Source organism: Pelmatolapia mariae, linkage group LG10_11, assembly GCF_036321145.2.
Source record: "Pelmatolapia mariae isolate MD_Pm_ZW linkage group LG10_11, Pm_UMD_F_2, whole genome shotgun sequence".
NCBI lineage: Eukaryota > Metazoa > Chordata > Actinopteri > Cichliformes > Cichlidae > Pelmatolapia > Pelmatolapia mariae.
The window spans coordinates 43312716-43337735 of NC_086236.1; the positions used below are offsets into that span (position 1 = coordinate 43312716).

The 25020-nt window shown below is 41.6% G+C and overlaps 3 protein-coding genes across 9 annotated transcripts in view; all 3 read left to right on the plus strand.

Moving 5' to 3' along the window:
- The window catches only part of znf1035 (zinc finger protein 1035), a 66086-nt gene extending 56149 nt beyond the window's left edge, over positions 1-9937 (plus strand). For 5 of the 6 annotated variants that reach the window (XM_063486389.1, XM_063486388.1, XM_063486392.1 and 2 more), the window contains one exon: positions 6519-9937. In XM_063486389.1, coding sequence (XP_063342459.1) covers positions 6574-9603 — 3030 coding nt within the window. In that variant the 5' untranslated portion in view covers positions 6519-6573 and the 3' untranslated portion in view covers positions 9604-9937. Of the gene's footprint in view, positions 1-2191; positions 2463-6518 lie in introns of those variants that run through there. The other variant, XM_063486386.1, reaches the window with a different exon arrangement.
- Positions 9938-13365: 3428 nt separating this feature from the next.
- Positions 13366-15959, plus strand: LOC134636418 (zinc finger protein 236-like). Its single transcript, XM_063486393.1, has 2 exons — positions 13366-13510; positions 13927-15959. The coding sequence occupies exon 2, from the start codon at positions 13962-13964 to the stop codon at positions 15471-15473; it is 1512 nt and encodes a 503-aa protein (XP_063342463.1). The 5' UTR covers positions 13366-13510; positions 13927-13961; the 3' UTR covers positions 15474-15959.
- An 897-nt stretch (positions 15960-16856) lies between these two features.
- si:dkeyp-84f3.9 (zinc finger protein 184) lies at positions 16857-24663 on the plus strand. 2 transcript variants are annotated; one of them, XM_063487631.1, is made up of 3 exons: positions 16857-17119; positions 18374-18499; positions 18839-24663. In XM_063487631.1, the coding sequence occupies exons 2-3, from the start codon at positions 18383-18385 to the stop codon at positions 22331-22333; spliced, it is 3612 nt and encodes a 1203-aa protein (XP_063343701.1). In that variant the 5' UTR covers positions 16857-17119; positions 18374-18382; the 3' UTR covers positions 22334-24663. The 2 variants fall into 2 exon arrangements, with proteins under 2 accessions (XP_063343701.1, XP_063343702.1); XM_063487632.1 differs by lacking the exon at positions 18374-18499.
- The last annotated feature ends 357 nt before the right edge of the window (positions 24664-25020 follow it).

The following is a 25020-nucleotide window of genomic DNA, read 5'->3' on the forward strand; positions in this document are numbered from 1 at the left end:
ACTTCCATAGGTGAACACATTATACTTAAAGGTCTCCTCAACATTTGTTACTTTACATAAAGATACAAACATAAAGAAGTAACTAGTCACTTACTTTATCTTTGAAATGTATCTTGCATATAGAAGTTAAGCAGAGAAGATTAAAGCTGCAGCCAATATCAATATGCACAATTTCCAATTAAGATTACATTTAATTTATGCATTATCATAGTTGTTGCATAAATAGAATTCCTTAATAACACTTACTGGAACTTCAACAGGAACTTCAGAAGGATATGTAGCTTCTCTCCCATACATTAAACGGAATGGTGTGTATTTGGTTGTGGTGTGGACCTTGGACCTCAAAGAAAACAGTGTAGCATCCAGATACACATCCCAGTCATTCTGTTGACTGTTGACTAATTTTCTCAGGGCTCTACATGTGGACATAAAAAAACCACAATAGTGACAGTGTCTTAAAAGCAAATGAAATGTTACATACAAATAAAACATACCTTTTTATGTTGTCATTTGTCTTTTCGTCTAGGCCGTTTGTCTGAGGGTGATACGCTGCTGTGACACTTCTTTTTATTTTCATTAAGTCTTGAGTTGAGCTTCAAAGAAAAAAGAAAATTGTTTTTTAAAAACAATCACACACAACCTTTGGCCTGGCAGCTACTTGGCACACTGTGGCCAAGTATTTACCTAAAGAGAGGTATGGAAAAGTAAACTTAACACTTACCTCGTTAACATATTCTCTTCCTTGGTCGGATAAAATTTGTTTTGGGCAGCCATGTCTATATATGAGTGAGCACAACTGATGAGCACAACTGATGAGCAGCACTTTTTAATGGAAAAGCCTCAACCCATTTTGAAAAATAGTCCGTTGCAGTCATAATGTACTGGAAGCCACTAGACGTTTTTGGAAGAGGTCCAGTTAGATCTATTCCGATTAGCTCCCAGACATGTGACACCTGTCAGTGATAAAAGAATCACATTAATACATAATGTACATGATAACATTACTATTTTCTACTAAAATGCTACTGATATTTACCTTTATACACTGCAGTGGTTGCACAGCAGCCAATGGTTTTCCCATTTTTTGACACTGGTCACAAGCCAGGACCTTAAACATATTGAACGATCTTTATATTATCCAACAATCGCAATTAATTAAACAACAAAATTGCAAATGTTCTATAAAAAATACTCGATCAAGTGGCGAAACAGTGTTAATTACTGTACATCATCCTGAAATCTGGTACGGGTCTTCAGGATAACTATGCATTCTATTGGAGCACTGTTAACATACTATATATAAATAACAACTTTAAAAATACTTACCCAATTCCCAATGTCAACCGACATGCCATACCAGTAAAATCTGGAACAAATTGCAGTTCGAGTCTTGAGTACGCCAGTGTGTCGACCGATGGGACTTGAATGAAGCTCTTGGAATAGTCCCATGGCTTCTTCTTTTGTTTTTATCACTCTCCTGTTTCCAAACAAGAGCACTCCGCCTATATTTAAAAAATGTAAATTAATTATAACATGTATTTAACCAATAATTACATTTAGTTATTTATTTACATTACAATACTGACCCTTCAGCCTGAATTTTGCGGCGTATCTCCTAAGGGTTTGCCTCTGGGACTTATCGTATTCAGATGGGTAGGACCCAACGGACAGAAACATGAGCAGTTCCTCGTATTTGTTCTCCATAACTAAGGAGAAAATCGGACAATTTCAACATGGCTTCGGAATCCATACAGTAAATAAAACGACTACACAACGTTACCGCGCAATTAACAAGTATGTGGTGCAATAGTACTTTCTTCGACATAACAACGGAGCGTTTATTCAACATAACGGAGCGTGGTGTCCAGTAACTGCAGGAGGACTAAAATAAATTGAGAAGGTTTGCAGAAGTTTAAAAGCACAAAATAAACACTTGAAATATGACTTCGAGTGAGCAGCTTAAGGTAAAAAATTATAATCTGTAATAAAGAAGTAAAACTTATAATACAAACATTTTTTCGAAAGCAACGAGATCGGCACAAGATCGGGGTAGGATGAAATAATAGGCGTGTACTATTTACACCGGAAACATGGCCGTTTTGAATTGTGCGCATGCGCAGTAACAACAAGTAGGACAGCTTGATAGGTAGGACGTTTTGTCAGAACACCGGCACGCGGCCATGGGGGCACAGAGTAGGCGCTGCTAGAGGCTTTCCGTTAACTGCGCACGCGCGGTGCAACCCCTTCCGCGCTTGCTGCAGCTGCAGCTTTCGGCTCAGTGCTCTACCTTCTGGCACAGCATCACATTTGTTCACCACAGAGCTGGGTTGAGCTGAGCTTTCCTTCCCTTCCCTTGAGAGTTCGTTCCTTGCGTGGACAGATGTCTACCGAGCCATTTCCTCTCCTTGTTCCCAGCCTTTGTGATTCCTCGTCTGCAGAAAACGTTCGCGCTCCTGTGACTGGTGAGTACGTGAAGATAGAAACGGGCGGTTTCTGTGGAGCTGCTGCTTCGTAGGTCATGGTAGCTAGCTTGCGAGCGTTAGTTAGTTATTCATTTCTTGGGCCTACTCGGGAACGTGGCCGGGCACCTCCTCCTGGTTAGCTTTCACTAGCAAACCCCCTTTGAGGTGTTTGAGCAAGACACTGTTTATGTACGGTGGGCGCAAATGTCAAGCTAGCTATCGGAGCTAGCAAAAGCTCCTATTGGAAGCTCCCGTATGCTTCAGTTGGAGCTGTTTAAGCATTTGTTAGTGCAAAAGTAACTTGGCAAAACATTGTAGCTGTGTTTGTTAGCAGTGCGTCCAGCATTAGCAAACTAACTTACACAGGTAACGCTACTATTCTTATGTTACTTAGCAACGACCCTGTCAGTGTGCATATTTATGCTCACCTTGCATTGAGTGTCTTGGCTGTGGTTGATCTTCTTGTTTATAGTCCGATAATGCAAGCAGGAAGTAAGACTGGCCTCCTCATGCTTGAACTTCAAATATTCAAAATATTCAAAACATGATTATGTGTCATTACTTTAATTAATAAAAATTTTTAAAGTTATTGTGTTGCACATTGAGGAAACACTTTATGGTTAATGTTTCCCTAGAATTAATGTCATATCAGTGACATTAACCTTTTTTCCCTGCTGTTCTGACCTCAACCTCACTGAACACTGTTGAGATCAGCTTGGGCGTATTGTCCGTGCCAGAGTGACCAACACAACTGTATTGGCTGACTTTTGACAAATGCTAGTTGAAGAATAGCTGGTGACCAGCATGAGGAGTAGGTGCCAGGGTGCTGTGCATTATGCTTACAAATGGAGTACCATTTAAGGGGAAATAAACAGGCTTTCTGACAGTATAATATTTATGTCCAAGAAGTAATGTTACAATAATTACTTTTTGTATATTTTGTGCTCTTTGTATATAGAGCACAAAAATTGTTTGTCATGGTCTTTTTAATAAAAACGCTCAGCATAATGTGGCCTTTAGTTAGATAAGAGGGCAGCGTTTTTGTTTTGTTTTTTTTAAACTGGTGCCCTTCCCGACACAAGGGATATTTTACTTGTTAGGCAAATGTGTAAACCACTACACTAAAATCTTCTAATGTAAATAATTATTATTTAAAAATAAAAATGAAAAATTTGGCATCATAGTTCCAACAGATCTTTCTGCTATGATTGATGAACTACCAGAAAATCCACCTACCTCAGAAAGCTACAAACTGGTCATCTAGACAGAGACTAGCAGCAAGAAAGTAGTACTGGGTAACTGGTCTATGTTCAAAGCCTGCCATCAATCTGAGTGTGTGTACTGAACTAGACTAGTTTTGTGGTAGTTATATTGTTAATACTTGATCATCATTTACTCAACACAAAAATTTTTTTTTTATTTGAGAGAATTGATTTCTGGTTTTCATGAGCTATAAGCAGTCGTCATCAAAATTGATCAAAACGGACTTAAATATTTGTTAAACATGTAATGAATGGAGAATATATGAAACCATATGCATTCTTGAAATAACCTCTCAGTGCTGTTATAAGCCTGTTAGCTGTGGTTCACTTCAAAACAGTATAATGATTAGAAGTCAGAAATTACTATAAAATCAGTGTTTCTATTATCTATTGTCTATCCCACGCAGCTTTCTATTATCTTTGCCACATCAGTGTTTTGATTTCTGTAAAAAGCTGTAGGTGAAGTAGAGTGACAAATTCTTGGCAAGAAACATTTTTTGCAATCAAAAACATCACAGCATTGCCAGTATAAATGCACAGCTATTCGATACCTAGAAGTGTGATCACCTGTGACTTAAAACAACATTTTTGATATGGCAGCAAGGTTAAGAAAGCGTTTGAAGCTGTTAAAGCAAAGTAACAACAAAAATGTTGGAGTCAAACAAATCTTTAAGCAGCTACAAATGATTGGTTTGAAAATTCAGTAAGTGACTGTCATCATTGTCTTCTTTCAGCTGCTCTCTTTACAGCTTGCGACAGCAGATCATCTGCCTCCATCTCACCCTATCCCTAGCATACTCTTCTGTTGCATCAACCCTCTGTACGTTGTCTTTTACTACATGCCTCTTTTCTGCGTGGTTTGCAACTCCATCTTTAACATCCTTTGTCCAGTATATCTACTGTCACTCCTCTGCACATGTCCAAAACATCTCAGCCTTTTCTCCTTCACTAACTGCTCTATCTGAGCTGCCCCTCTAACATACTCATTTTAAATCTGGTCCACCCTGGTCCCTCACAGTAAAAATGTTAACATCTTCATCCCAGCCTCCTGTATTTTTCTTAGTGCCATCATTTTCAAGTCATACATCATAGAGGTCTCACTACCTTCTCTTTCACTCTTGGTGCTGTCCTTCTATCAGAAATCACCCCTGGCACTCTCTTCTTCACCTGTTTTGCACACATTTCATTGCTTTCAGCTATTTTCATCTGCTCCCGTATTGCCACAGCAGGTAGCTATCCATGTTTGACTTGGCAGACTTTTATGCCAGATGCCCTTCCTGATGCAAACCCTAAAGGATTTTTCTCCTCCCCGGACACTGTCCATCGCTTTGCATTTTGCAAATCATAGGACACTTTATGTTGGTTTCTTCTTTAATTTATCACCCTATCTGTATCAGCTAAGAGATTTCCTTTTTTTTTCTTCTTCTTTTTTAATATTTGGGTAGTGTAAAATTAATGATGGGACCTGTGTTGATTTGCATTACATGTGAGTGGCTGTGAGTGAGTGCAGTTTATCGCATGGTCAAACATGCAGCCATCTGGTTTTGCTCAGCAGCACAGCTTTGTTGAGGCTCTCCCGGTTGGGCATGCTTCAGAGGCAGAATCACAGTATCACAGGTCTGCACATTTTTTGTCCTGCTGTCAGGAGTAAGTGGAAATGCACCTCATCATGCCAGTGGAAATGAGGGTCAGTCTGTAGCTCGAGGACCTGATCCCATTTCTGCAGAAAGACCTGATAGATTCTTCTGCAGTCCCTCCAATCTAGGGCATGCTTCATCTGCTCTGTAGAATGAGGTGTTGGGAGGAAAGACCTCTGCAAAAGGCAGCTCTGTCAAAGCGTGTCCTTTACCACATATTTTTTTTACGGTTTCAAATGTATTGCTTTTTTTTGGAGAAGACATGATAAAGCATTAATCTAGTTGGGTCATAGTCACTAACATTCCAGATGACAATGGGCCTCATTAATAGTGTTTCCTATATTATTTGTTTTTCCCCTTTTTATATTTATATATATATATATATATATATATATATATATATAGTGAAAAAAGATGGGACATTCTTTTGGCTTTTTGCATCAGTGACTTTGCTTTTCTCCAACCAAAAAAAATTAGTCTGTGGTCATATGCAAAACTTTGTGCATTTTTTGTGCATAAGTTAAGGTGATTTGTATACACATAGGTAAATAAAGCTCAAGGCTTAGTGTGTATGGAAAATGTTCCTCTATAATTTTTCCAAAGGGTTTATGAGTAGCAGGAAACCTAGGATTCTGGCTTCCTTATTGTTGTTTTGTTTTAAACGGGTTTCTGCTGGGTCAATTTAATGTTGCACTAAATTATTGTCGCACAAACACCTGCTATAATGCTAATTGGCACACTACAGAGAGACTCCAGGGAATTAATTTTCTTCAAAGCTATATTAGCAAGAGATTTACCAGTCATAGTTGACCACTTTTACATACAATGATAAAGGATCTACCCTTCTGTAATCTGCAATTGGCGGACTAATACCTGACGGACACTTTCCTCTTTAAATCTACTTTACAGTTTTTTTCAATTGCCTTTTTTCTGTGTGAAAATGTACTCTCAAACGGTTTGGGGGTCACTGTAGGCCTGCCAAACCACAGGGTTTGCTCTACACTTGGGGAACCCTGGCATCAGTACTCATAAAAAACACATATAACTGTGGAATTAATTGAAAAAAAATGTGTGCTTGTGGTGTATACTGTTAAAAGGAGACCATCTGCTTTCTGTTGCTGACATCCTTTTGTTCATGTTGTTTGTGTGATTTACAGGAATCCATCCTGTTTGACCACCTGATCGCCTGCCTCACAGGGTAAATTGGCTGCCATGATGCTTGGGCTACAGGGAAATGCTGCCAAAGTGTATCGCTGTGTGGCTTGTTCAGCCACCTTTACTGGATTGGCCTCATTGCTAGTACATCAGGCAACCCATGCCAGCCCACCCTCCAAGGTCACCTCCCCTCCTCCAACCCAGCCTAACATCAGCCCACATGAAACGCCGTTTGCAAGTACAGACTCATCCATCGAGCACCTAAGCTCGCCAACACTCTTGCCTGACAGCCCTACACCTTCTTTCTTTATTTGTGATTGTGGAGAGGAATTTCAGGACTTTGGTCTTATGCTGGAGCACAAACGTTCACATATATCTCAAATACAGCTGCTGCAGCCCCTGGATAGTAACATTGTTCTCCCTAGTGCAACAGATTGCAATAAGGATTTTCCAACCCAGCATGTATCATTCACTCCTGTAACCCAGTCAAGTTTGGCCCTTACTTGTCCCTCTACCTCCAAGTCCCCAGCTGTTGAATTATCTACTTTAACAGCCCATAAAGCAGATGTAAGCCTGGAGGACAATATTGCCATAGTAACCGATCCTCAAGGCCAGTGTGCTCCCCCTGAAAATGATAGTGAGGAGCAACTTCAGAACATGTCATCCACTGCCGAGCAAATACCAGAGACTGTAGAGGAAACTAATTTCGAGGAGAACACAAATTCTGTCCGCAGCTGTGAAAAAGGAGAGAATTTGCCCACAAATAACATCCTTATGAAGCTGCTCGCATCAGCGTACATGAAACACTTACCCCTTCCTCAGAGTGAGGATCAGAACGAAAACACAGTTATCCCCAAGCAGGAAGCTGTACCTGTGGATATAACACCAGGATCAAAAACAGAAGCGCCGCCAATCAATGATCTGTCTATTGCACAGTTGAGGCGACTCCTCGCAAAACCCGATATAAAGACAAAGGCTCCATCCATTAGCAGAATTCTTGAGTCCAGTAAGAAGAGGGTTGTCTCTCTGACTAAGACTTTATCTCCTGTTGTAGTTCTCGAGACTCGTCAAAAGCTCATGGATCCTGTTGGTAATGGAACATATGGGAAATACCAGTGTGGCCGCTGTCGTAGGGTTTTTCAGAACCTGGACAGATTGACAGAGCATCATTTTTTACACAAAAAAGAGAGGATTAAGTGTTGTCGGCGATGCAAACAGCTAATCATTGGGAGACTGCCTTTGCCTGACAATCATGTGTGCCCTCAGTTCGGAAACAGGGCTTTACCGCCATCGAGCGCTTTAAAATCCAAGTTTCCATTTGCACAGAAAATAGTGCCGTTCCACAGTCTCAACAATGCGAAAAAGGTTTTCTTCTGTCCAATGTGCAAGCACAGCTATGCACGGAGGTGGAACCTCAAAACGCACAAGTGCCAAGGTCCAAGGTCGCTCCTCTCTCAGCAGATCAATCCCTCAATACAGAAGATGCTAGCACTGCAGTCCACTAACAGCATTGCCAGTGATGGTGTGGATGAAGTCAGTGCTGCATCCCAGAATTCCAAGAGCATTGCCGTGGGCACGGAAGTTACTGGCCGTATCAAGGTAGAGGTGACCTCTCCAAATGCAGAGCAGGCTGCAGTTTCACAGTTGGCCTGGGCTCGCCCAGCACAGAACTTTTCCCCATTCTCCCTGAAATCTCCAGTGATGGAGCAGCACAAGGATAATTCTGTGTGTAGCATTTCACTCCAGCAAGGAGAAGAAAATAACTGGGATGCAGAAGCAGCCAATAGTGACGGTAGTAACGAAGGGCAGTGGACGATGCCCTTGGATGATGAAACGCAGGTGTTCAGTTCTGCAGAGAAGGGTGTTGATGATGAAGCGAAGAACTCCTTTTCAGTCGAACATGGTCTGCGCTATTTCGTCCGGGATGGAGTGAAACGATACCCGTGCAACAGGTGTCAGAAAACCTACAGCCGTGCTTCAACTTTGAGGCGCCACCTGCGACTCTGTGGTTTCAGGCCACGTGGGTTTGGAGCTATAGCACAGGGTGGTAGTCAGGGTTTGATTACACTGAATGCCAATAATATCAAACCAATGTTTTCCTGTTTTGTCTGTGGGAAGACCTTCAACCGCAAAGATAACATGATGGTTCATAGAAAAAGATGTCAGTTTCAACGAACCATGGCAGATGTGGAAAGAGGGACTGTGCAGACGAGCTTGCCAGGCAATGGATCAGCAGAGCCAGCAAGTCAAACCCAGGAGGATGATGGAGGAAACTGGGGCATCATGTCACTGCCGTCTGTACTTCCAAGGAGGGTGACGTGTGAGTGTGGGGTCGGATTTACGTCTCCGAGACTTCTCTTGGAGCATTTGCAGAAGCATGCTCAAGAGTCGTACACGTGTCCAACTTGTGGAGAAACAGTCAATTCCTGGGCAGACTATGAAGTTCATTTGCAGATCCACATGCATCCTCATCACCAGTTACTGAAGGGACTACAGCCACAGCGATCACAACCACTGTTGATTCGATTTCAGCAGCAGCAACCGCCGCCGCCGCAGCAGCAGCAGCAACAACAACAGCAGCAGCAGGTTCAGTCAGTGCACCCTCCTCCACAGAAGCAATCACACCCAGAGCCACTACCAAATCCACCAAAGAAGCAGGGGAGGATTGTGTGCACACGATGCGGGAACACTTTTGCAACTCGCTGTTCCCTCCGAAGGCACATATCATGGAATCGATGCAAAGGTGCACGGGTTACAAATCAGTTTGCAAGCCCACCCAAAAGCGTGCACTGTTCCCACTGCAACGCTGACTTTCCGAACACCATCAGTCTGATTTTTCACCAGAGGAGCGGTGCCTGCAAGCCTGCCATCAAGCCTGTCCGCTGCCCTGTTTGCCTCCGCTGGTTTGGTACAGTGGAGAGTTTGCAGAAACACCTGCTGACTCACAAACAGTCTGAATCGTACCGATGCGACGTCTGCCAGGGTACGTATCCAAACCTGAAATCACTCAAAAACCACCGCAGGAGGATTCATCGCATCATGGCTGGGGACATAAATCCAAAAACACAAGAACAGCTTACATCTTAACAACATTTTTTAAAATTGTGTATGTCTTGAGAGTGTTGGATTAAGAAATGAGCTCTTTTTTTTATTATACTGTGTTCTTTTTGCTTTTGTTTTTAAATTTTACAGGATGTTGTACAGCTACATAAGGTGTTTTTTTTAAAGTGTGATAGTAGCTTAACCCTCTTTAAAAATGTTAAAAAACAGACATACTACACATTTTAGTTTTACTAAGTTGATCCTTATATTCCCTGTTCTCAGTAGCCTGTAAATGATTGAATATTTGATAACCAAACTTTTATCATCAGGTTGGTGCTGTAGCTTGTTGTTGTTCTTGGTGTTAATAAAGATACCAGTATGTGAAACAGAAAAGTTGTGAACTCTCTCAATGGACATGTTAAGTATATTGACCAAACCTTATCAAGTAAAGGCTGCTTAATTCATGTCGTCACAGTTTTATGTTTTATGCCGCCTCCATCATCCTATGCGGTCTTTTGGAGTATTGTATTAATATTTCTGTAACTTAAGGTTTTCATGAACATGATGTAACAAGATCATTAGATTGCTGCTTCATACTTAAATTGTAGGTACCCAATAGAAAGAAAACATATCTGAGATTTGCATATTTATGAGAGAATACCAATTTCCCTCCGATTTTTTTATTTCCTTAATCTGTGTGGTCAGTTATAGAATAGAATAGAATAATCCTTTAATTGTCCCACAAGGGGAAATTTGGTTGTAACAGCAGCCAAAAAGACACATATACAAACAAACAGGACACAGAACAGAAACATACACAATTTTTCTTACATATTTACATTAAGGACAAAATTACTATATACAGAGAGTACTGTACAGTTATTAAATTAAATAAAAATAACTACAGATAAGAGGCAAACCAGGTTGTAGTGCGAATCGGTTGATTAACTTATTGCAGTTACAGTGCTGATGTAAACATCTATGTTTGTTGGGAGCAATTCTGATTGTACAGTCTGACAGCTGCAGGGAGGAAGGACCTGCGGAAACGCTCCTTCATGCATCTAGGATGCAGCAGTCTGTCACTGAAGGAGCTCTGCAGTTCAGCAACATTTACATGCATGGGGTGGGAGACTCTGTCCATCAGAGATGTTATTTTGGCCAGAGTCCTTCTGTCTCCCACCACCTGCACTGGGTCCAGGGTGCATCCCAGAACAGAGCTGGCCTTCCTGATGAGTTTATCCAACCTCTTCCTCTCAGCTGCTGATAAACCGCTGCTCCAACATACAACACTGTAAAAAATGACAGATTCCACCACAGAGTCATAGAAGGTCTTTAAAAGCGCTCCCTGTACTCCAAATGACCTCAGCCGCCTCAGCAGGTAGAGTCTGCTCTGACCCTTCCTGTAAAGAGCATCAGTGTTGTGGCTCCAGTTCAGTTTATTATTCAGGTGAACACCCAGGTACCTATAAGAGTCCACTATCTCAATGTCCACTCCCTGGATGTTCACCGGTGTCAGTGTGGTGGGTCTGCGTTATAGCTCCCTTTGCATATTACATAAGTACTAAGTGGCTTACTTTCCAGGCATTACAGCTTTTCTAAAAAAGAATGGAGGAGCTCAATCCAGCCACAATTACCTGGACTCAAGGCTGCCATCTGAACAGGCCATGTTAAAGTGTTTGTGGTATAATGGTAATCAGAATAAATCAACATGGTTGACAAATGAAAAGTACATGATGTGGGTGTGTACTAAAGTTAAAATGCTGTGATCTACACTTGAGAGCACAGTGCTCAAAAGCTGTACTAACAGGGGATTTCAAGCAGTTTATTTAATCCCTAATTGAGGAGATTTTAACTTTATCAAATGACCCTCATCAGCAGAATTAGAAGTGCTTAATATCTGTGTGTCCAAGGCAACCTTCTAGAGCAAGTGGCACTGAGTCTGCTGCTATTTCCAAGGTCTGGATTGAACATCGTAAGTCAGTGTTTTTCTTTACAGCGTGAAATCTACAATTCACTGACATAAACTGCAGCAACTGCAAAAGTAGATTAGCAACAATAAGTATAGGTGTTAGTTTAAGTAAAACTCACAGGCTGTGCCTTCTGTAGGAAGGTTTAATAATATTTGTGTTAACTTGTTTGTGTAAGACTCACTTAGGCTGGATTAAACTTGTCAATATTTGATTGTTGGGAATGTACAGGTCTCACTGAGCTAGTGACATGGATAAAGGGACTTACTGCACACTCACCAGACACTATTAGGTACTTTTGGTGAAGCCATTTTTGCTTTCAGAACTGCTTTATTTCTTTGTCTCAGAGTCAACAAGGTGCAGGAAACATTCCTCAGAGATTTTGGTCCACGTTGACATGATAGCATCATAGTTGCTGGAGCAACTGTGTGATGCAGCTTTGAGCTGCACATCCATCATGTGAATCTCCTTTTCTCCCACATCCCAAAGGTGCGGTGAACTCACTGCCATGTTCAAGAAACCAGTTTCAGATCATTTAAACTTTGTGATGTGTTATTCTGCTAGAAGCAGACATCAGAAGATGGGTACACTGTGGTCACACAGGGTTGGACATGGTCAGAAACAACAGGTAGGCTTTGGTGTTTAAATGGTGTTCAGTTGATACTAGTGGGTCCAAAGTATGCCAGGAAACTATTCTTTACACCATTATAGCAGTATTGTTGTTCTTCTTTTAAGGAGAAGGAAATATTAGCAATATTATGATGAAAGAATGGAAAAGATACTGAAACGAAAGGAGTAGAGCTTTGACTTATGAACCTTTGTTGTTGAAAATAGTTTGATTTTAACAAAATCTCTCTTCATCAAACTATTTGTCAAAGTTCCTCAGGCAATAACTAAGAACTTAGTTTATGTAAAATGAAATTGGAAATTGCATAGAAATTGGATCTAAACCTAAATGTCCAAATCTAGTTCAGTATGGTCAAAGTTAAAGACCTCGTATACAAAAAATTCACTATGTATTTAGATTATTCTCATATAGTTCCATATATGATTTAATGTGTAGATGTGTTTGGAAACTTGAGACAAACTTCTAACCTTTTACTTATATAAATAAAACCTAATAAAGAAATAATTATTTTGAAACCATATGAATGACAACTATCAAACCCTACAGTGAGTCAACAAATCCAATATATATATTCAATAAATACATTGAAATTAAACAAAGTATGATAGATTAGTAGTTTTAAGCATAATTCAAATTATGGACAAAGCCTACAAGAGATAATTACCACTTAATATCCAGAAGCTGTTTCGTATTGGTAGAGAAGATTTGGCAAGTTTTTCACAGGCACAGTCCACATACTCAGCTCTGCTGCTAAATCACCAAATATGGCACCATTTAAGAAGAAATTAACAGGCTTCCCAGACAAAATTATTCAGTACTGTGATAACTGTTTACTGCGAAGATGCTTTAGATATAAAGAGTTCATCTGTAGTTGTAAATTTGACATTAGTGATCTATTATTTCTTTGTTTTACTTCTTTTTGTCTTGATTCAAAGGTGAGGTGAGTTGTAGTTGAATTGATTTTCCTGAGGTGCTTTAGCTTTAGCATCAGCCTACACCCTTTCGGTTTGTTCTGTAAATTGAATAAAGATAGGGTATCTAAAACTTTATTGGGGGTTTGTTTGTTTGTTTTGTTTTGTTATGTTTTGGGGGATTTCTGATTTTCCTGATTTTTATTGTTAGACTCTGTGAATGCGTTAAGATTCCCAGTTGGTGGCGCTAGTGCAACATAACAGCGTTTGATGTTTAAGAGAAGAAGATGAAGATTTCTTTTCTCTTTTTTTTCTTTCTTCCCTCTTGTTTGTTCGGTGTGGTTACAGGCTAACTGCTACCTATTTGTGCTACATACCGGCGACTCAGCCCATTTGTTAATGTCTCGCAAAACGACACCAGACAAACAGTTTGCAGCTTTTCCAAGGTAGTGCCTTACTATTGGGATGGCAGCGGTTTCGTTTTCATGTTGGGATAAGCTAATGTTGTTGTATGTGATGTAGCAGAGGCTAACGCTAGCATGCTAGGCATGTAGCAAAGGAAGCGCGCGTTAGATAAAAAAACCCCAAAAACGTTATTTTACAACGTTGCTAGCTAAGGTGCTTTACCCTCCAGATGTCTCAAGTGTACAGTGCATTTTTGTGAATAATTCACCGCCTAATAATTTGGTTTTCCTTTCACAGTTGTAGTGATTTGCTAGTAATTGTGCAAAGCTCAGAGGTTTGGACTTTCCTTTATAGGCGAACAGCAAATGTATTTTAAACATGTAAAAAGAAGCTAAAAGTGATGTTCCGTACACTGCTTGTGATTCATATTTATTCTCAAACCTGCTTCTTCTACCAGGACCAGCGGGCTCCCCGTTAGCAGTGAACACACTAATGGCCAGTCTGAGGATGGAGACAGGAAGGCAAAGCGCCGTGGATTACAACTTGGTCACAGACCTGATGAATGGAGGGCAGTTTTGCTTCAGCTGTGAGCAGATATTTGCAAACAGGAAATGCCTGGAGGAGCATATGTGTTCATCCGCGAGTTTCATCTGCTCATGCGGGACCGAGTTTACTGAGTACAAGCACATGCAGGAGCACAGCACTACGCATGAGCCCGGGCACCAAGTGCTGGATCACGAAACCATACGGAAGCGCAGGATAGAGAAGCGCATAGAGGAGGAGGAGAAACTTAAAAGGTTACAGAAGGGTGAGGTAATCTGGAATACGCCTAAAATGACCAATGCTTGGACAAAGGCCAGCGCACCCCCAGTTTCTTTGCCAGTGACTCCTGTGCTGCAGGTACCCAGTGCGTCGGTGTGTGTGTCGCAGCTTTGCGTGCAGCCTGCAAAAATTTCACAAGTGCCTGAGTTGTACCCATCAATGTCACAAGCATCTTTGCTCCCAAACCCCGCATCCTCAACAACAGACATGCAGGATATTTTCGCAGATGTTGGCGCACCGACAGTGGATCTCTGGACGCTTTATCAGCCAGTTGTGTTGCTGCCAACAGTGCGCAGGTTTAACAAGCAAAAGCCATACTCTTGTGGTAAGTGTGGGCAGTGTTTTTTCTCAAAGACCTTACTCATCTCCCACCACAACTTTCATGTTGCTGACAAAATTTCGGGCTGCTTAGGATGTGGGCTGCTGCTGTCCAGCAAAAAGATAGTGCCTCGCTACCATGTATGTAACTCACCAAACAACGGATCCAAATTCAGGCTAGTCACAGCAAAGCCACTTGGTTACAAGACTATGAACGTGACAAGTGGGGCAAAGACTCTGAGCGCCCTGGGCCTTCCGACTACTTCCTCTCTGCAGGTGACAGATCAGAATATTGGTGCACCGCAACCCACTTCCATCTTGAAAATTAAGAGTGTCCCTTTCATTAACAATCAGGGGGTACGTGTCACTCCATTATTGCAGTTTAAGAATGCATCCAACCCCAACATCGGTGTGTCCTTTCCATCAAAGCCTCAGACTCAAATAGCTAGTTTGCAGTTAAAGATGCCCACAAACTCTGCAGGGGTGTCTTCTGCATCAAGTGGCTTCCCATGCCGAGTGTGTCATATTTCTTTTGAAACTGCTCAACTCCTTCAGAGGCACAAGTGTGTCAAAGCACGGGAGTTTATGGCCCAACACGTGCGAGGTGGCAGGCAACAGTACAAAAAGATGATGCCAGCGGCAAGCCCAGTTCCTGCTCAGGTAAATGGCAAAAGGAAATACATTATACCACCTTCTGGTAATGTGAAGAAGAGCCAAATCCTGACTGTAAACTTGGAAAAAGGGCCTGTCAACGGGAACACGGGAGTAGATAGCGATGATGACTGTTACATCGTTGAAGGCGGACCAGACAAACCTGCTGAGATGATTTACCAAGTAACATCATCTGTACCAATCAAGACTTGACAAAACTAGTGAGGCACATCCAGTCTGCATGTCACCCTTCATGTTAAATATGGACCAAGCGCATAGAGATGGCGACATCTTGGTTGAAAGGAATCTGCTCAGTTCACTGCACAGGAGCATGATGCTTCCTGGTTTGCTCAAGACTGTTTTAAGATATAGAGAGTAGTGATAATAAAGATGCATCTTTAATTCACCTTGATTTCTTTTGTTAATGCATTTTGAATTTATAAAAGTATGAAGGTGGTACCTCTGTGGTGGTTGCAGAAGATGGAAAAAAAAATGTACGTATGTGGGGGTTGAATCATGTTTGGTGCCCTAACCGGCACTATTATAGTTTTTGCTCTGTTTTTAATTATGTTTTTAGTGTGATCAGAATGTGTTGTGAAGCTGTGGGGATTGGCCAAAATGCCCAGTGTGTTCATACCAGCTTTGTAGAGACTTTTAAGAATACAATATATAATGTATTAAAGTATATTTTCAAACTCAGTGTTTTGTGTTCATGACACTTTATAGTATTACGTCACAACAATGTGATTGGTCACTTGCAATGTTGAACCTGGAACAACATTTATTATAATGATGTGGGAACAACACCAACACGAGGATATCAGATCGTGCGTATTTTAATACTGCATTGTAAAGCGCTGGTAATCTTTCACAAAGTACATCAAATACATACAAGCGTGAAAAATAATTCATTATAGATATTTTAAAGATACTGTCTGAAAATGAGGTATATTAATAGTGTATTCGTTTTTAATTTATTAGCGTTATTTCTTAATTTTTATCAAGTTTTGTGCCTCCACTCTTAAAATTGCCTTTTTGTTTTGTATCCACCAAACTAATGATGACAGTTTCATTGTCATTAGTGGTTCTCCAGCAGAGGGAGCTGTTTCAAAGCACAAACAAAGCGACGTCGTGCGTCCATTGATGATGAGGTAACATCCATACCTTAAAATCAAAGATGCTGCTGAAGCGCGCATGCGGTGTTCACTTGTCTGTGTGTAATAGAAGCGTCAATTTAAATCCTATGTGTTAAGATAACATATGCCAAACTGGATATATATTGGGTGTACATTGAGATACCTGCTGCTTGCACATCTGGCACGGACTCACTGCGAAAACTTAAAACGGCAGAACGAGTAGGAGTTGGGCATACTCACGTTATTGTTAATTGCTAAATGAATGTCTGCCTTTTTGCCTTCCACACTTCTTGTTTATAATATTTCTAAGTGTCTCAGCAACACACACCCATTGACAAAAAAACCCAAATCTGCTGTTTTTGTGTGCGCGTGTTCTGATTACAATTTTGAAAGTTTTCCCCACGAGGAGTCCCGAAATTTCCCACAGCACTCTAACTACCCGCTCTGTGCGCTCGTCTTAATTAACAGTTTTTTCAGGTTGCTTTGTGTGTGGATACCGACTGATTCACTTCTGCCAACTGCTCAGAAAAGAAGAAAAAGCGAGGCCCACATTAACAGCTCAGCTCTTAGAGCAGTGCATCCTTGTAAGAAAAGGGCGTCCAAAATGCCTCGTAGCCACAGCTCTTGTGTCAGATTTGAGTTAGCCAGTGCTAGCTACTTCTAGTTTGAGAGGCGGTCAGCGCATGGCTACGCAGAAACCAGTTCTGACTCTCTCCCACGCAGGCAAGCACTTTGTGTTTACTATCACCCATCACAGACGTTTACAGATGAACTACACATGCGTTACTAGCTGTAAAGAAAGTTGTGTGAGCAGGCGTAGCGATTAATGCTTAAGGTTCGTGTGGCCTGTGATGTTAAATTATCGGAGCTAGCGATGTGGCCTAGCACACGATAACGCCTAACTTACATTGTTAGTCATGGCTTTGGTAGCTTTGAATGATAACTGGTAGCTGGGTTTCTTTTTAAATCTGTAAATGCTGTAAAACATTATAGAAGTGAGCCAGTGGGGCACGGCTGTGTCTGAGAGGGGGTTTAAATGTGAGTCAGCAGCTCGTGAGCATCACAAAGTCTCCATCAGATGAAGTGTTCCTGCAGTGGAGATGAAAGGCAGGATAACAATAGCAACCACGCACATCTTGTCAAGCTAGGCTGGATTTCTTCTGTTACATCTAATGCATATGCCCTGTGCTTTTGCAAACTGCAGTGAATCTACTTTGAGCCTGGATAGTGTGCATGTTTCTGCGGGTCCGGTCGCTTTAAACTGTTGGTGATATATGATGTGAGGAGCTTTAAATATTGTCATACAGAGTATTGTTATTGATGCTAAAGGTGCCTATTAGGGAGCTCATTCCAAATAGCTTGTAAGCAGTTGTGTAATGATGCATCATTATTTATAAGATGCTATATGGTTTTTATTTTTTTAAATTGGAAAAGTCCATCTCCCGCTTCTGACTAACTTTTATATAACTATTGTAGAAGAAATGCTAGATTTACCTCTGGAAATGTAATGGGAAAAGGGGGTCAGTCCACTTAGAGGGGTATTTTTAAGTCACGAGGTTATGAAACTCAGCAGTTCTCTGTAAAACCAGTTGCAAACTCTGCTTCTTTCCCAGCGGGTTTAGATCATTTTAAAAGGTTGCTCATCTTTTTGTGGGAAAACTTGAAGTTTTGCAAAGCAGCATATGCTTATTGAGCTTAAATCTGGCTGTGTGTGATCCAGTTATGGCTTATACTATACTTCTCCAGTATAAATTTGCAGTTTGGTACACCTATCTGTACAAATAGTCAGTGGGTGCATGAGATGATCCCAGTTCAACCATCCACTTTAAACTTATCACGACAAATGGGCATGGCATGCAGTTTATTAGTAATTTTCTATTTTTCATCCTGGGAATAATTACTCCCCAGCCCGAAGCGTTTTTGCTTTTACGCGTCGCTGCTCATTTTACAACCTCCTTGTCGCTGTTTAATCCACAGACTCTTGACATGGGGAGTAAAATGTCCTTCAGCAGAGGAAGCAGTGACCAAAATACAGTCTCTGAGTTAACTTCTGTGGCACCTCAACCTCGCAGTTCCAATCATGCCTCTTCGGACTGCAAGCAGGTAGCCAGTGAGAAAGACAAGTGGATGAGCTTGTGCTGTTTATTACAGTATACAGCGTCATTTAAATCTGCACTAATGAAGAGCGCAGTCTGATGTGATGTGTTATGAAGTCATGCGTCTGTGCATATGTGAATATGCACGCTTAGTTTTCCAGTTTGAACCAATTTTGGTAGATATATTTGTGCAAATATCTCTCTATAGTTTTTGAAATGTGCAAATGATTCCCAGTTCATGTGTTTATTCTTTCCACCTTTAATAAACATGCTTTTCCAAATGATTTGTGCAACAAAAATAAAAGCATTAATTCATTAATGTTCACTCTTCTTTTTACTTCCACAGATACCCGAAGGTAAGACATGCAGTGAGGGAGACGTGGACTCCAGGCGGGGAGATAAAATGAAAGGGACGGCGTTGAAACGGCCTGGGAGCAGGGAGTCTGATGTTCATGTCAGCTCTGAAAGAGCCGGCGAGAGAAACTGTCAGCGCAGTGAGGCAGTGCCCTCGCAGGCAGAGGTGGAAGCAAAATCTCTGACTCCTGCCAGCGTGTGCAGCTCTACAACAGACAGCCAAGGGAAGCCCGTGATCATCCACAGGAAACGTGGGAGACCCCGTAAAATCAAACCAGCCCCGACTGAAGACAAAAGAGTTCCAGATGCTGCAGATGCTGTTCAGCATAAGGAAGTTAGCACCACCATACCTTTGCCAGCAAGTGTGGAAAACCACAACAGTGATGATTTGTCTAACGCTGTGGATAGTAAGTTAATAAATAGTGCGGCTCAAAATGAGATGCCCGCTCCTCAGCCTGTCCTGGATAACAACGTACAAGTCGCTGCTCCTTTGCTTCCAAAAAGAAGACCAGGAAGGCCAAGAAAATCAGAAATGGCAGCTTTTCAAAACCAGGTTTCTATGGCTGCTCCTGGTCCTCATGCTAATAAGTTTAGCAGTCCTGCACGAACACTGAGGAGTAGGGTGGAGCAACCTACTTTGATGCAGGATGAGAAGTTAGAATCTCGTAGCAAGAAGGACAAGGAGGATCTAAAACAAACTGAAGCGGGGACTACAGAAAGTACTCGTACATCCAACTCTAAAGGTGTTAAGAGACGAAGGACTAAGTTGCAAATTGATCAGCAACTTCCAGCAAAAGTGTCCAAGCTGGATGAATCCCAGGAGGCCTTGCTGGCGTTGAGCACTGACATAGACTGCGGAAAAAGCACAGAGACAGAAAAACAGGTGGACACTGACAAACATGAGACAGATTCAGATGTGAGGGATGATCAGCTCCCCTTGCATTCTGGGGAAGGACTAGAGCAGGAGAAGCAACAAGACAAAACTACATTACCAAAAGCAGAGGTGAATTCCCAGCCTGAGCCTGAAGTTATTCCTTCAGACAGCTTGAAAGAATCTGATTTGCCAAACCCAACTCAGACTGATAACCTTAAAGTAAATCAGTCATTGGACATAAATGGCAGCGAGGAGTCACCATCAAAAACACCAGACTTCTCAGAGTCTCCAGCAGATGCAGAGCTGCCAAAGGCAAAGCCCTCTAGCACAGATACCCTGACTCCCCCTGAGCAAACGCAGACATCTATTGGGGCCCCGTTTGCTGTCAAAGCTGAGAATGTAGCGCTAGACCTGGAGCATTTAAAACCTGCGCCCAGGTCAAATAGCCCCAATTCTTCCCAGCACAGCACCACTCCCTTAGTTAAATCTGACGTTCCAAATGTTGTTTTTCGACGCAAGAGAGGTGGTAAGAGGAGGAGGATGGTAAACAAGGTTTTATTACCAAGAGAGCATCTTGTAGAGAACCACGAAGCGGGTGGTGACACCCAACCAAAAACAAACTGCGGTGATGAGGAAAAGGAAGCTAACGCCAGTGTTGGCGAAAATGTCATCTATACTAAAAAGGGGGGTAAAACCCTGTTGAAATGTGGTTACTGTGGTCGTACTTTTAAGTTTCTGTCTCAGTTCGTCATCCATCAGCGCATTCATACAGGAGAGAGGCCGTTCAAGTGTTCAGAGTGTGGCAAGGGTTTTAGCAAAAACTCTAACTTAAATCTTCATCTCAAGACTCACAGAAAGAGCAATATATATCAGAAGTGCCCATATTGCAAGATTAAATTCTCTTGCTCTGAGTACGCTGCGCATATGGAAACGCATGCACACGAGCTGAACGAGGAGTGTAAGAACAGCAAGGCTGAGGAACAGAGCAGAGAGCCAGCAGAGGAAAGCAGTAAGGAGCTGCAAAGAGCAGTGGAAAAAAGAGAGAAGAAAGTCTGCCAGTACTGTGGCAAATCATTCCCATTTCAGTCGGCGCTCATAAGACACGTCCGAGTCCACACAGGAGAGAAGCCTTATAAGTGCGACATCTGTGGCAAAGCTTTCGGGCAGGCCTATTTCCTCCGTGTTCACGAGCTCACGCATTGGTCTGTGAAGCGTTACAACTGCACCCATTGTGAAAAATCATTTACTCACTACAGCAATGCAAAAAATCACTCATGTAGACCCTCGGGAAGCGATGGCAACGCGCAAGCACACAGACGCCCAAAGCCTTCGCTAACGTACACATGCCACATCTGCAAGAATGTTTTTGACCATTTGCAGGAGTTCAACAGCCACATGCGAGAGCACACCGGCGCAAAGCTTTATCGCTGCTTGTACTGCGACAAGCTGTTCGGTGTGCTGTCTGAATTCAACGCCCATCGCAGTCAGTGCAGCGTGGAAAAAAATGCCTCCAGCTCTGCGATTAAGGAGGAGGGGACGGTGTCGTTAATTCAGTACACAGTGCCTGCGCTCAGGTGCTCATCGGCGCACAACTCAGCTCTGGTGGCAGCTGCCAGCTGTGAAACTCAGAAGAAACAGCCACAGATCATCCGCAAGAAACACTCCAACATCCTGAAAAAACCGTTCCAGTCCACGGTAATACCAGCTCACAGTATCTCACACCTAGTGTCAAAGTTAAACAAAGTAGACAACAGATCAGATCCCAGGAGATATCTGTGCCCAAACTGTGGGCGACTCTTCAGACACATGGGCAGGCTCAGAGCCCACATGCTCACACACGCCCCAGGTCAAAGCTACACCTGTGCCTGCTGTGGTAAAACACTAGGAAGCTGGAAAAAGCTGTGGCACCATCAGAGAATTCATCGTCACAGGCATGGCCGCTTCACGTGTCCTCAGTGCGGGCAAGGTTTTCGGTTTGTAGAGCCTTACAAAAAACACATGAGTGAGCACCCAGAGTTCCAGTGGGTTCAAGTCAGGCCCAAGAAAGTGTTTCTGCCTTATCAATGTGAGCGCTGCAAGTGCAGCTTTAAAACTCTAGACATGCTCTTTAGTCACCAGCTCTGCCATTCCTCAACGCAAGACGTACGCAAAGACTCTGATTTTGATTTATCAGTAGATGATCGCAATGCACCATCAAACACGAAAACGCTAAACCCTCCCACCAATAATGGCATAGAAACATTACGCCAAGTTTCTGAGGAAATTAACTCTCTCTCAGATCCCTTATCTAAATATCCAGACCCAGTTTTTCAGGAATCAATTGTGACTTCCTATGTTCAAAGCCAGGATCCTGATTTGGGTAATTCTTCTGAGCATCCCAGCAGGGCAAATGTAGTGCAAGATAAAGAGGCCAGTTGTGACAGTGCAGGTAAAAATGGAATTGGAAAACCCATTACCCCTTTAAGAACTGTGAAGAAACACGTGACTCAGAATGCCAGCATGTCAAATGAAAAGCCTTCAGATGGTGTGAGCTGTGCTGTGTGTGGAAGTTCCTACGCAGCCATTTCAGACCTTTATCAGCATTATTTGCAGCACGCTAGAGGCCAGGTGTAATGATTTTAAATCAAAATACATTTCGATGGCCATCGATGTTCTGTGCCCATCACGTTTTTCCACTCTGGGGTCCTTGTAATCGTGTACTAAGCTATATTTCCATACAAACGTCCCAGGAAATTTCAAGGCACAAAAAGCTTTCTTCAGACTGTTGGTTGTCTGCATTTTCACCATGGTTTAAAGAGCTGTGAAGATTAGGCAAATTAGGCTTGCCACTATATTGCGGATCACTACTTCAGCGTAGAGCACACTAAAATGTTGATGTCGTAATGTGAAATGAGCGAGGTGAGCGCGCAATTCTTTGCCACTAAAGAGACATGCAGTCATCACAAAGTGGATCCAAAATGTTAGATTGAACATATTTTGTGAGGTATTGCAGCATATTGTGATGTGAGTGAGAAGTGCAGTAGTCGCAGACATGAACCGAAGCCCCATTCACAGTAATACCGCTTAGAAAGGATGTTTTGTTAGGTTAAATATTTCCTCAAAACTCTAAAATATTGCCGGGTCCCTGGAAAACATCCTGATTTACTCCGCAGGTTCCTTATTCTTTGGGAAACCTGTGGTGGAAATGCAGCTTTAGATAAATCCCCACCAGCTAATTATGTTTATCTGGACGTAGAGCTTTCAGTGGGAGAAATGTTTCATCGCTAATCCAAGCGACTTCTTTGGTCTCAGCTCAATGCAGGTTTTGTTGGGTTCATTTTATGAGAGAGAAGACAAATATGCAAAGTGCATTTTCTTAAGTTTATTAAGCAGTTAAAGGTTCAAGTTAAAAACAGCTGTGGAAATGCAAATGTACTGTTTAATATGTTGGGGAAACCTGCATTCACCTGAGACTGAAGAAGTCACTTGGATGAGTGACGACATGTTTCTCACACTGAAAACGCCACGTCCAGATGAACTGAATCAACTTTTTGGGATTTCCTTACCTGGATGATTCAGCATGCATCAAGACAGCTTTGAATAAAGGTAATGAAATGCTGTTGCACACCTGGGAAACTTAGACACTCAAATGACTTGTAAGATTATGCTCTAATCGTTTAGTCAGCTATTTATCTGCAAGAAATTTTTAAATGAGTTTCATCAGGTTTAGGCAATGTCTGCGGCTAAAAGTCACTAACCTTCCTTTTAGTATTCTGTAATTCAATTCGTATAAAATGAACAGAAGAGATGTAGATAAAGAGAGAAGTGCAAATTTGATACGAGTGCTCTGTGTCAAATTCAGTTTAACCAGAAGCCACCCTGGGATTATGCATTATGCCTATTTCGCAGCAGCCACAGCAGATAGTAGGGAGACACAGGTGTCAATAATCTAAACACATTATTAAAGCTTCGTGTCTGTTTAGTCGCTATTTTAAGTCAAATGGCTGCTGTGAAATAGGCCTGTTGGATAAATGTTTATGATTTTTGAAAATCATAAAGAGAGTGGTCCTTGGATGGATTTTGTTTTGCTCTTGTGCACAATATTCACTGAAATCCTTTGAACCATCACATTCTTGCCGCCCTACATCTTTCTAATTTTTACAAATTGGAGAAAATACACTGTGCTGGGGGGCTGGGGGGAGAGAGACAGTACTGCTCCCACTAATGAGGCATGGATGGACTGACTAGCAAGTAAATACAACACATTGGACATTGACACTGTGGGTTCAGTATTAAAATCTACTTCATGCAGATGTTTTCTTGGCTGTTACAGTGTTTTGGTCCACAACAATAACGTGTTCTGGCATTTTGTATTTACATTTTAAGAGTGACTATCAGTTTTACTCATGTATCATTTTGTGAGCCTGTGATAAACTGAATTATTGCAAAGTTTTTCAATAAATACTGACAAACACACGTTCCTCATTTGTTGAGCCAAGCTTGTTTTGTTGAACGATGATCACTGTTTACAGCTTTTGGAAAAGATGCTTTTTCATGCTTTGTGTTTATGTCAGGCTTGAGTTCAGTGGGGTCCTTTAAAGCAGTGGTCCCCAACCTTTTTTGCACCACGGACCGGTCTTTAAGACCACGGATGAATACAACAAAATAAAATGATACGACCAAAACAAAAACTGTGGTATTTTGTAAATATAATAATAAACACGAATTCACTGTGTAATTGTCTAACTTTATTAGCAGCTAACAATAACCATAAATATTTAAAACCATAAATTTCACACCCGAGCCTCTCGCGACCCGGTACCAAACGACCCATGGACCGGTACTGGTCCGTGTCCCAGGGGTTGAGGACCGCTGCTTTAAAGAATTAACAATTCAAAGCAGTTTCTGAATGGACACCTTGCAGTGTTGTAAATAATTTTCTTCTATAGTTTGTCTTAATAAAATAAACATCACTTTTGTAATCAAATCGTTATTCTTTATTTTTAAGTTATATCGGCTTCTCCGGCATGTTTTCACACTGAAAGGCAATAAGTCAGATTGATCAATAGGTACCAAGTTTGTGTATTTAAGTTAATAAGGGGTCTTACTTTTTTTTTCCTTCTTCTTCTACGTAGAGGAAAAACAAACAATTGCAAATCAGTTGTTTGTTGTCAGAAAACTTAACCTGCATATTAAATACAGATATTTTTTTTTTAAATAAAACATTTTATAGCAAAAACTTATAATTGTAGCATTTGACCATCTTTAAAAGTATTAAATTATCATCAGAGGAATAAAAGCCTTCAAAATATTGTTAGACC